This window comes from Chenopodium quinoa, unplaced genomic scaffold, assembly GCF_001683475.1.
Source record: "Chenopodium quinoa cultivar QQ74 unplaced genomic scaffold, ASM168347v1, whole genome shotgun sequence".
In the NCBI taxonomy this organism is placed as follows: domain Eukaryota; kingdom Viridiplantae; phylum Streptophyta; class Magnoliopsida; order Caryophyllales; family Amaranthaceae; genus Chenopodium; species Chenopodium quinoa.
The window spans coordinates 13,503,750-13,516,497 of NW_018743292.1; the positions used below are offsets into that span (position 1 = coordinate 13,503,750).

The 12,748-nt window shown below is 33.8% G+C and overlaps 1 protein-coding gene across 2 annotated transcripts; it reads left to right on the forward strand.

The window, feature by feature from the left end:
• The first annotated feature begins 1,073 nt into the window (after positions 1–1,073).
• On the forward strand, positions 1,074–11,222 carry LOC110737138 (GRF1-interacting factor 1-like). 2 transcript variants are annotated; one of them, XM_021917508.1, is made up of 4 exons: positions 1,074–1,555; positions 9,931–10,007; positions 10,189–10,273; positions 10,530–11,222. In XM_021917508.1, the coding sequence occupies exons 1-4, from the start codon at positions 1,472–1,474 to the stop codon at positions 10,899–10,901; spliced, it is 618 nt and encodes a 205-aa protein (XP_021773200.1). In that variant the 5' UTR covers positions 1,074–1,471; the 3' UTR covers positions 10,902–11,222. The 2 variants fall into 2 exon arrangements, with proteins under 2 accessions (XP_021773200.1, XP_021773201.1); XM_021917509.1 differs by having other exon boundaries at positions 1,082–1,555; positions 10,533–11,222.
• The last annotated feature ends 1,526 nt before the right edge of the window (positions 11,223–12,748 follow it).

Sequence of the window (12,748 nt, forward strand, 5' to 3'; positions counted from 1 at the left end):
AGGTTTTTTGCTTCTTACTTGAAAAACTTGAAACGAGAATAAAGTATCAAATAGCACAAAAAAAAAAAAAAAAAAAAAACAAAAGAAAAGCCCCTTAACCCACCCATATACTTCTATACATCTATACTTTGTTTGTCTACAAGTAATCATCCTATTAACTTTGAAAATGTATATTAAGAAATTTAGTATGGTGAAGAAAGAAGTTAAAGATAACGCACCACATGAATTACAAACTTGCGAGAACTTTATCCTATATATATACACACGGGTATATATAGAGATAGGTACACGTAAGGATATTTTTTTTGCTCATTTAATATTTTTTTTTACTTGTTTTAAGATTTTTAAAAAAATGAACAATAAGTGTGTATACAAAAAATAAATGAAAAAAACCCTTAAGTATATCTTACACCCGAATGTATATAAAAATTATCAAAACTTGCAACTACTCCCTCCGTCCCATAATATAGTTTTGTTTGTGTTTTTTCATGATATTTAAGATATAGGAGGAGAAACTGGATGAAATACATTAATAAAAGCGAAAAGTACAATCATAGACAATAAGTGTGTATACAAAAAATAAATGAAAAATACCCTTAAGTATATCTTACACCCGAATGTATATAAAAATTATCAAAACTTGCAACTACTCCCTCCGTCCCATAATATAGTTTTGTTTGTGTGTTTTCATGATATTTAAGATATAGGAGGAGAAACTGGATGAAATACATTAATAAAAGCGAAAAAAACAATCATAGACAAAAGTTAGAGAGAAAAAGTGAAAAAAAGTACATGGCATGTGCAAAATTCAAAGGTAAATTAGGGTGTACAATGAATAAAGTTAAAAAAGTGAGGGTATAATAGTCTTTACATACAATCCAAAAATAAAAATAGGAACAATATTTTGGATCTCGAAAATAAAAAAACAGAAACTATATTATTAGACAGAGGGAGTAATAATTTGTTTATTCATTCCAAATAAGATGAACATTTTTTGTGAACATTGTAATAAAAAATACAGAAAGATTATTCGTAAACGTGTACAGAGAGTATAACCCAATTCAACTCAACCCAACCCAACACTACTCAAACACAAATCCAACCTAACCTAACCCAACCCCATCTTTCTCTCTCTACATTTTTCCCTCTCTAAAATAAAACAATTTTTAAAAAAATAATCTGTCCTCTTTATATACCTCTCTCACTGTCTTCTGAGTGTGAATCCCTGTGTTCTTTTTTATTTATATAGTGAGTGTTTCCAGTAGAGAGAGAAAACATCCAGTAGTAGTTTTAGCAGTAGCACCATCTCTTTACCCTCTGCTATTTCAGAACTCTTTTTCTCATTTCCTTCCATTTCTAAATTATTTTTCTAAATTTTATTTTTATTTTGTGCTCTTACAAATTAAAAACACACACAAAAAAGAAAAAAGAAAAAAAAAAGATTTTCCTTGGTTTGTTGGTGGGGGTTGATATGCAGCAGCACCTGATGCAGATGCAGCCCATGATGGCAGCTTATTTCTCTTCTAACAACGTCACTACTGATCACATTCAACAGGTTTTTTTTCCCTTTATTTTTCTCTCTCCTCATTTTTTTTTCTTTCTTTTTTCTACTTGTATTTGTGTTGCTGGGTTTTATTTTTTCGGATTAACCCTTCTCCCATTTTTAAAATTTCTTCCTGTTTGGACGGTGATTATCGCCCTAATAAGTTAGGGATAGAAGAACTTTTAGAGATTGGAGCTGAAATTGCACTTACTTGAATTGGGCATGTATCTTTATGTTTTGTGCTTAATAATCATTCTTTGAGTGCCCCTTAAGTTTAACTTCTCTTTCCTCATAATTTTTTGTAAAAAAAAAATAAAAACTTCTCTGTATTGTATGTACTGAGAAATTTTTCAATTTATGCTTAATTTGTGTGAGAATATGTCAGATATTACTTTTTTTTTTGTTTTTTGTTTCTGCTGATAAAAATTGAGGGGTCCATATTATGTACTCTACCAGTGACAAGATCAAAATGATATGCAATGTTAAGAGCATCTTTAAGGGTGAATGGCTTAATGAGTAAACAAAAATGATATGCAATGTTAAGATCAAAAATAGTTCACAATGAGTGAACAAATAAGGTGGTGGCTTAATGGCAAACTCTTTAATTGTTCATGTTGAGTGGTCATGGGTTCGATTGCAGGAGCAAGCAATTGCATGAATTAATTCGCTGTGTGCCCCACCAATATTTTGGACTGATATTCATGCAAAACAACGTCGTTTTGCTGTTTCATGTTGCAAAACGACGTCGTTTTGCTGGTCAGAAAAAAAATAGAAATCAGCGGCTGGGAGCGCGCCACTTGGCCCAGCCGCTGCTTGACACGTGTGTACTGTTTTAAATATATCCGTTGTAATTTTACAACGGATATATTTTACAAAATACAAATCAAAAAAAAAAAAAAATTACCTACGACTCTATTTTTTTCCCCTCTATAAATAGACACCCATATTGATATACTTTTTTCAACTTTGAAAATTCATTTTTTTCTACTATATTTTTCTCTTGAAAAATCCCCTCTATAATTACCAATATTATTATTATTTATACCAATATTAATATTATTATTGTTATTATTATTATTAATTATTATCATTAATATTATTATTATCGTTACTATTATTTTTATTATTATCGTTATTATTATTATTATTATTATTATTTTTATTATTATCGTTATTATTATTATTATTATTATTATTATTATCGTTATTATTATATTATTATTATTATCGTTATTATTATTTTTATTATTATTGTTATTATTATTATTATTATTATTATTATTATTAAATTTTTATTTTTTCCAAATATAAATTATAATTATGGATGCTAATACCAACCCCAAAACAAATAGAAAGAAGAAAAAAAATTTGGGTCAAAATATGATCCCGAATCAAGCCAATTTTCCTCCAATTCACCCAAATTTTTCACAAACACCCACAAATATTCCCCATAATTTTTCTGGAGTTTATCCTCAAATACCCTAGTCAAGTTTCCCAAATAATCCACCAAATTTCCCTCAAAATTTTAATTTTTCTCAAAGCAGTTCAAATTTCCCACATCCATCCATGATACCAATGGGTTACGGTGAATATGGTGCTGCATCTGGTTATTTTCCGTCACAACAACCGAATCCCAATATTTGGGAATCGAGCAATGTCTTATCTGAAGAAGATGAGGCAAATGAAGAATGCGAGGATGATGGTGAGGGAAATGAAACTCCTTCTCCCCATCAAAACTTCACTTAAATGTTACAGCAACCACTCCAATCAACTCCGGAATTTCGTGTTAGTGGTTCAAACAATAGAGGTTGGTCGCGATCAGAAACTGCGGCTTTTATATCCGGCTACATGAACACCAGCACCGACATAATTACCGGCACAAATCAAAAGAAGGGTGTATTTTGGAAGAGAGTCTTGGACGCATACGATGCTGCCAGGGAATCGAATGCATAATTACCGGCACAAATCAAAAGAAGGGTGTATTTTGGAAGAGAGTCTTGGACGCATACGATGCTGCCAGGGAATCGAATGCAGATGAAATATCCCTACGAACTATTAGTAGTTTGAAGGGAAGGTGGATGCGAATCTCTGAAGCCGTGTTAAAGTGGTGCGGAAGCTATGATAAGGCCCGGAAGCGAAAGGGAAGTGGCTATAACGAAGATGATGTTATCCAAGAGGCCCACAAAATCCATGAGAACTCATTCGGACGATTCACCTTCTACGAGGATTGGATCCAATTAAGGAAGTGGGACAAATTCCGGTCTTTCTTGGACCAACAAACATTCAAGCCTTCGGTGGGACGTCCACATTCAACTCCACTGACGGATGAGTCTGTAGGGAGCGGAAGTAGTGGGAAGAGGACACGGGATGAGGGTGACAATTCCTCACCTACCACACCAACCAGCGTGGGTGTCGGTGATGAGAGAGTAGCTCGTGCTGAAGGTATTAAAAAGGCTAAGTCGAGATTGAAGGGTAAAGCTCCATCAAGTCAAGCTTTTAAGGAATTAGAAACATTCAACAGCCGATTGCAGCTACTTGGGGATTCGATGAATGTGTCAAACGAAGCAGAAATGAAGAGACTTGAAATACAGGAGCGCAAGGAGGCAAGGAAACAACGGAAAATTGAGCTAGAGCAATATAGGATCAACTGGGAGCAACTATCTCGTCTAGAACAGAAAGTAAACCGAGAACAGTGGGAAGACGAAATGATAGTAATACTTCGGAACAATATTCAACGTTTCAATAATGATGCTTAGTGTCCTTTATTTTTATTGTAGTTAAGTGTGTTCAATTCCTTTGTTGTTCTTCATTTTCAGTAGTGATAAGTTTTCAATTCCAGTTCAACCTCTTGTACTCATTTCCTTATGTTTGTACTTTATCAATTAATCAGTAAAATGGATCTTTTCCACTTTCCCATTTTCATAGCCCATGTGATCTTATTCTGTTTATTCAATTATATCAATTTGTCTCTTTATATATAATTGTGTCAGTATCTTAATTTCCCCTTTGTTAGCCCATGTGAAACCCTTCTTCTCCATTCAATTTCTGTGTGGTTCTAATCCAGTGTTGGTCATAGCCCATGTGAAACCCTTCTTCTCCATTCAATTTCTGTGTGGTTGTAATTCATTGTTTGTCATAGCCCATGTGATCTTTGTCTCTTTATATTCAGTTATTTCTGAAGAAGAATTACAAATTAGTTCACTATAAATAAACACCATTCTTTCATTTTTTTTACACACAAACACATAAATCGTTTGCAGTTACTATTAGCAAACCTCACTCTATCTTACATTTCTTATGTACAAAATGAATTCAAACAGTTTAAACGAAAGCTCAACCGATTCCTCTTCATCTTCATCTAACTCGGATGATGAGGGAAGGGAGCTTAGAGTTCAACAACGTAATGAAGTGTGTCTTATGATACAACACGTAATGCATGAGTACATTCCACCAATTATTCAAGCTGCCACTCAGCAACGCCGACGCAAATCTACTGAGCCCCGAAAGGATAGGGGACGCGAAGAAGGTCATGCACGGTTATACAATGACTATATCGCGGAAGTCCCAGTTTATCCAAGTTCCTTGTTCCAGCGCCGGTTTCGAATGCGTAAACATGTGTTTGAGCGCCTTCTCAACGCAGTGACCTAACATGACCCTTGGTTTCAACAAAGGCGAGATGCGGCAGGTCGTCTTGGTTTGTCTCCACTTCAAAAGTGCACTGCGGCCGTTAGACAACTAGCTTACGGGTGTGCTTCAGACGCTTGTGATGAGTATGTCCGTATAAGTGAGGCAACTTCACGATTGGCACTCCAAAAGTTTACAGAAGGTGTCATCAACCTGTTCGGTGATCAGTACCTACGCCGTCCAAACATCGCAGATATGGAAAGATTGCTACGTATTGGGGAAGAACGTGGATTTCCTGGCATGATAGGCAGCATTGATTGTATGCACTGGGAGTGGAAGAACTGTCCACACGCATGGAAGGGGCAGTATCAAGGAAGAGAAGGAGTTGCAACTCTCGTACTGGAGGCAGTTGCGGACAGAGATCTATGGATATGTCATTCGTTCTTTGGGATGCCAGGTAGCTGCAACGATATTAATGTGCTTCATCGATCCCCTGTGTTCGAAGACATCTTAGAGGGTCGAACACCTCCTGTGAACTTCGTAGTCAATGGTCATCATTATACGAATGGGTATTATCTTACTGATGGAATCTACCCTAGATGGGCTTCTTTTGTGAAATCCTTTACGAGTCCACAAACTCGTCAGGATCGTTTATTCGCAAAACACCAGGAAGCTGCAAGGAAAGACGTTGAACGCGCATTTGGGGTCCTTCAAGCTCGTTTTGCCATTATTAAAAAGCCGTCTTTGGCGTGGGATACCGACATACTCCACAATATCATGCTCGCCTGCATCATAATACATAATATGATCGTTGAAGATGAACGAGAGACGTATCAAAATAACGTTAATACCAATGAGTTTATGAATGCTGGAGGCAACGCTAATGAGGACACTGCCGAGTACCGTACTGATCGTATTGTGGATATCGGCTTATACTTGTCTCGTAGAACATAGAATGAGGATCAACAGACTCATTTGCAGCTAAAAAACGACTTGGTCGAACATATATGGAATAAATTTGGTAACAACGAAAACTTAGGCAACTAGGTTTACAACAAATGGTTATCCCTAAGGACATCTTACAAAACGATGTGTAGTTTTTTTTTTTTTTTAAATAAAATGTACTAGATTATAGTTGTAGAACTGTAATCACGATTTGTACCTCTTTTTTTTTTTGTTAATTAAAATTAGCTGCGTTGTTGTTTAAAAAATATTAATCACAAGAATTAGTTTTTTAAAAAGCTGATAAAAAAAATGCGATAATTTCTTAATTAGTAATCACGATTAAAATATTAAACACGTCAATTAATTACATTGACATCGGGTTAATAAATTATAATTATGAAACAAAAAAGATTATATTTACAAAAATAAAATAAGGTGGGGTAGGGAGTATTGATGATGAACCATTGTTTAGTGTTCATTGTTAAGAGTGAATATTGTAAATGGTTTGTTGGGTTGATGTGGATGAGAGAGAAATGGTGATAGTGACCCATGAACCATTTTTTTGTGTTCACCAATAATGATGCTCTAATTGTTTTGTTATTTTTTTTTTCTTTGATTGAATCGGCAATTTTTTTTATACAACCGGGTGTGTATGTGGGTGTGATTTTTTATTTATTTTTTAACTTTATTTTGTGTTCATAGTAAGCAATCTATTGACTTGGATCTTAATTTTCTGCTTTTTATAAATTATTCTATGTGGGTTTGTATCTTGGTATATCATCATGTATACATATGAAGTTATAATGTTTAGTTATATATGAACTTTTCTATGATAGATTAAGTTCCAGACATTTTTTTCTCTTTAGTGACATATTTTCCATTTCATTTGGTTTTTCAAAAAGACAAGATTTGTGAAGGTAAAGAATCTAGTTTTGCATGCGCCTTTTGATGTGTATGTATACATGTCTTCTTTACATGCTTAAACAGTGCTTGTACTAATAATATAGAGCTTATTTTATCATATTGTTTTAGTCCTAATTCTATGCTAATCATATAAACCAAACTGGTACAATCTTATGTATGAGTTTACCTCATCATCTTCGATTACTTATAATTATGACATTGAATTTTGGATACAAGATGAGACATAAATCGGGACATACGATGTTAATTAACGCTCTATGTTTTCTACCTATGGCCTATTGCAAGGCAGTAATTAGCAAGGAAAAAAAAATACATTGGTTTTGGCTATTAATGGACTTAATTATGTCTAATCATATTGATTGGTTATTAATCAATACCTTATGGATTACTTTTTTTACCACTTATATATTGTGTTTATTTTTTAATTGGTTTGACCAATTAGGTTGTTCAAATGACACCTTGACTTTCCTTAACTATAACATGTTCACACCCTTATTCCATTGGGTCACTCCTAATTATACAACCTCTATTGGATGGGTGAATTGAAGCTAAGAGGTAAAATTACCTTAATATCCTTAAATATGGGAAAAGCTTCATTTAGGGCCCACAAATTAGGCATCATTTGTCATTTCATATCTGAAAGGAGATAGTGAGATCCAACTCAGCGACACTAAAAATACGAGTATTTTTTATATTGAAAACATCTTATTAACATTAACGCGAGTAGATTACTCATTGGGTAGATCCGTAGATATATACGACTAATATGAGTACTCATAAAGGCTACATGTAACATGTAACATGTAAAGTATTAATCTTTTGGTATAACTCATTTGTTGATTAAATTGTGTAGGGTTAAGAAAAGTATAGCATAATAGTGAGAGTCTAACACCAGAAGAGACTTTGTCAATAGTTGCATACTGGCTGAGCATGTGTTCTATTTTGATGCAAGTAGACTCTAGTGACTAGGTCTAGTAAAGTAGTAATAGTACAAGCTGTATCTCATGAAATAAAAGATAATAAAAATAAAAATGAGTAAATGCAATTTGTTATTGCAACTCACTTTCATTTAAAATCTGATGTTGAAGTAACAGGTTCAGGTACATGCCACGTGTATGTTTGGGGAGGGTGGAATTTAGTGTGTGCAGGACTATGGGAGTTTTTAAGCACCAAGACAACCTAAGGTCTTAGACTCTAGGAAGTACTTTGGTTGTATAAATTATAAATGATGGTTAACTAACTTGTAGGGGTTATTATATAGAATATGGACCAGTGGTTCATGGGAAAATAAGAAAAGATTGGACTTTTCATAAAGTTTACTTTAATAAGCATATATGGAAATTTATTCATTTTTTGTTGTGTTAGATAAATGGTAAAATTTTGTTGGCTTTTGATTATAAACAGTTTTATGTTGTACAAGTTTTCATGGAATTGATTGTTTTGAGTCAGAAAACTCAGTAGTTGTATGGTACAAAAGAAAAGGGGTTTATGCTTTTGACCAACAGAAAATAGTGAATAGGAATAACTATGGTGTAATTACTTGAACTAGATTGTCTGTTTTAAACTCTTTTGTCTTGGTTGGTGGTATGTGTTTCACATGCCCTACTCTAATTTTTAGTACAAATGTTAAATGTACATTACTTGATGATTTAAGTTATTACTGCCTTCACTAAAGTCCATTATGACCTCGGTTTTAGTCATTGAAGCATGCTAAATGAGCACTTCAGTCGAGTGATACGTTGTTATGTCTATCCTAGTGGTAATTGGCCTAACAGATGATTAAGTTTACGTGCTCGCATCGGTAAGCATCGAAAAGTCGATATCCATCATACATACTGTCATGCAGCTTGATTATTGCTGGCATGCTGTTCAACTTACCTTAAGAGCATGGTTCAACCCCTGGCCTAAGAACTGCCTTTTGGTCCAAACTTACCTTTTCCGGCAGTTGGAAATTGAACCTTTTCTGAACTTGGACCACAACAAGTAATTCAAGAATTAACATGAAAAATAAAAATATAAATATAAATGGAAGTATACATTGTCAGTAATCATTGAAGTGTAGCAAACTTAAAATTTACTGTAATGAAGCTAGGTGTGGGCTCCTGTAATGGTCTTCACATATTAATCAGTTCTGTAAGACCTTTTTGTTTTGCTGGTATTAGAACTTTAGTTTAAATCTTTATTGAAAAGGAGGCAATGTCAGTACTTCTTACTCAACTAATGTTATGACTATTTGGCTAATAATGAAAAATAGTGTAAATGTACTTTTTAACTGGTGGTTTTTAGTGATGATGGTTTTTAACTTGTTTGTAAACCTAGTATCAAATTTTCTTATCTGCTAAGCTACTTTTGAAGGCCTAAATCTGGAGGAAAAAACCCAGAATTATTATTGTTATTTTCAATTTTTTTGTATGTCTCCAAGGATGAACAATTGTCATCTCCGATTCATTAAAAAGGAGAATCCGTATGTTCCCTTGTAAATGGTTGAAAAAAAGGAAGTCATTGTGAAACACATGATCATCGATAAACAATTAATACAGATAAAAATGAACAAGGGATTGATGTTTGCATAGATTAGCTGCCTTCTCTGCTAATTGATATGAGTTTGTTACTATAAGTGTGGAACGGTGTTGTATGCATTGCCTTTTATCTTAGTCTAGGGCTAGCGGGTTAGATTCTAATACACTGCTAATTCTTGTGATTAATGTGCTCAAGTCAAAATTGATATGTAACACACTTTGGTTATGCATGATATTTTCATTCTTTGTTACATTAATGCACTTGTGATTCTAGTCTTTTAGCCGCTTCATCTATATTTACTGCTTGGTTTGCTCTCACCTGGATATATTCTCTCTTATTGATTTATAAATTTTGGTTGGTTTCAATCTTGGCAGTACTTGGATGAGAACAAGTCTTTGATTCTGAAGATTGTGGAAAGCCAGAATTCGGGGAAGATTAATGAGTGTGCTGAGTAAGCTTAATTTGCAAACTTTGGCTATTACATGATTCATAATTGTGTTTTGCTTGGTAATTTGGCTGTCTAAATTATTCAGGAAAAATTAGATATTAAAGCTGGAAGTAACTTTATCATGATAAGCATTAGTATTTGCCACCATGACATATTCATCATTCAGTTGTTTCGACTATTGCAGGAACCAAGCAAGGCTGCAGCGAAACCTCATGTATCTTGCTGCTATAGCTGATGCCCAGCCCCAACCTGCTACTATGCATTCCCAGGTATATATGATAAGGATTTCTGTTCATTAGAGCTCATCCTAAATATATGTTGGAAGTTCGAAAATTCCTTTACATTTGACATTATTATTAATGCACATCCATCATCATTCTTAGAAAGCAATAGTGACTGCAGAAATGTTCCTTGCACGTCCAATAAAATTTAGCACACATCACTTGGAAGAAAGTATTATTTAACTTATCATGATTAGCAAATACTACTATCTATGGTTTTTGAAATGTAATTTTCTTGAAAAAGCAGCAGTATGCTCAAAGCCAGATGATGCAGTCAGGGGCGCATTACATGCAGCAACAACAGCAGCAGCAAGCTCAATCAATGTCGCCACAGGCTTTGATGGCAGCACGCTCTTCAATGCTTTATAGCCAGCAAGCATACCCAACCCTTCAGCAGAGTCAAGCCCTGCATGCCGGCCAAATGGGAATGAGCTCTGCTGGTAGCTCACTCAACATGCTGCAAGGTGAACCTCACAGTGCGGCCAGCAGTGGTATGCTTGGGTATGCTGATTTTGGGCGTATCAAGCAGGACATTGGCAGCTCTGAAGGGCGCGGTGGGACTTCAAGTGATGGCGGTGAGGCACTCTACTTGAAGTCTGGTGAAGATGGAAACTAAGATTGTAGTAGCATGAGCAAGCTAGACGGAGTTGCTAAGTCGGTCTTTAGGAGTTTAGTATTAGTCAAGGAAGTAGTACTTACTAGTTACCAGGAAACATGGAATGGTTAAAAAAAAGATCACCACTTAAAGGGCTAAATTTTCTCTGATGGAAAACATTGTTGAGTTGCTACTCACAAAACCTCCATCTTCTTGGTTCTTTTAAAGTGGTGAGACTCGGAATCTTTTTAAGCGGTTTAATTATCATGTAAATTTGTAGGATAATATTCCTAAATTTTATGTGCCTTTTTTATTAGCTTCATTGTCTTGCGACTTCTCCAACAAATCTTCATACTGTAAGTAGATCTCAATCATGCTACATATCCAAGTACATTGCATTCGATATGAGATAAAAATACAGTAAACAGTATTCCACGAAAAAGAATGACCATAGTATCTGCATAATGCTGCTGTTCTTCATGTTGTCTGTTTTGGCTAATGATCTGGGAATTTACTGGTTGATCTTCAATCAATTGATGCATCATTTTTCTTAATAATCCTTCACATTAAGAAAACAAGTTTAGAGGCGAACGTAATGCGGGCACCATACTTAAGGATTTACAAATCAAAGAGAATGACACTGAAGTTGAAGGGATCAACAAAGATTTAAAGGGATAAAAATCTGTTATAAATTAATCCATCAATAATTATGTGACATCTACTTTTATCTAGATTAAACAAAAGTAGTTTAAAGCTTTATGCACTTTGTCTTAAAATTATTATTCCTTTAAGTACGTATAATAAAAGTAATTAACAGAAATATGTGCCTTTTTTTGAAAGAAAGGACGTAACAATAATAATTTTAAACATATATGTTCGAAAGATTATTGGTATGCAATTAATCAATAATTATTCTAATTGGAAGTCAAAATTACAAATCTTATATTTGCCACTAATGTTAGCAATTGACTTATGAAGGTTACACCTCATCCACATAATCCATGAGATTGCTGACATAATGTGTTTATGAAACATAAAGGAGGATTTGGGGATAATCAATAATGGTACGGAATTGAATCATGAATACAATTCTGCTCATATTGGTCTCTAATCAGTTCTTATTGCGACATGTCCAAGTGAAGCGTCAAATGAGAAGAATGAGAAAGATTTTATTTGCATCATTACATTGTTTATACTTGCAATAATAGCTTATACAAATGTTATAAAACGAGTCAATTAATATTGTACATTATTTTTATTTCCCTAATTTTTAAAATATTTCCTATAATATATATGGAGTTAAATTTAAACGAAGAATCAAATTTATTATAAACAAACACCCTAATAAATTGTTGAAAACACTCTAAGGAAAAATGTCTCATTTTGATGAAAATTATTATACACACCCGGGTTTACATTACAGTCAAGGTCATTTCTTTTGCTCATTTGATGATTAAATGAGCAATAAGTATCCAAATGAGTAGAAATACTCTTGAATGTGCCTTGCACTTAGGTGTGTGTATATATTAACACAATTTAAGTGCCATTATCTACATTTCTTCAGTTTCGGAACAAAAATTGGCGAAAATCTAGGTATACTTAGAAACTTTAAAGTTAATACTCTTTCGTTTATTGTTGTTGCAATTTCTTACTTATTTTTGTATTTTTTTGTTTGAATTTGTTGAAGTTGAAGTAGAAGAAGTTGAATCAAAGTATTTCGAAGTTCAAATTGCTCAATATTCAGGTATTTGTTTGAATTTTTTTTTGTTTTTGTAATGATTTCGTTTGATTTACTTTTGATTTGTATTTTTTATTACTTTTTTGTTTTTGAAAGTGTTTTATAGGTTATTATAGTGATTTCTGGATGA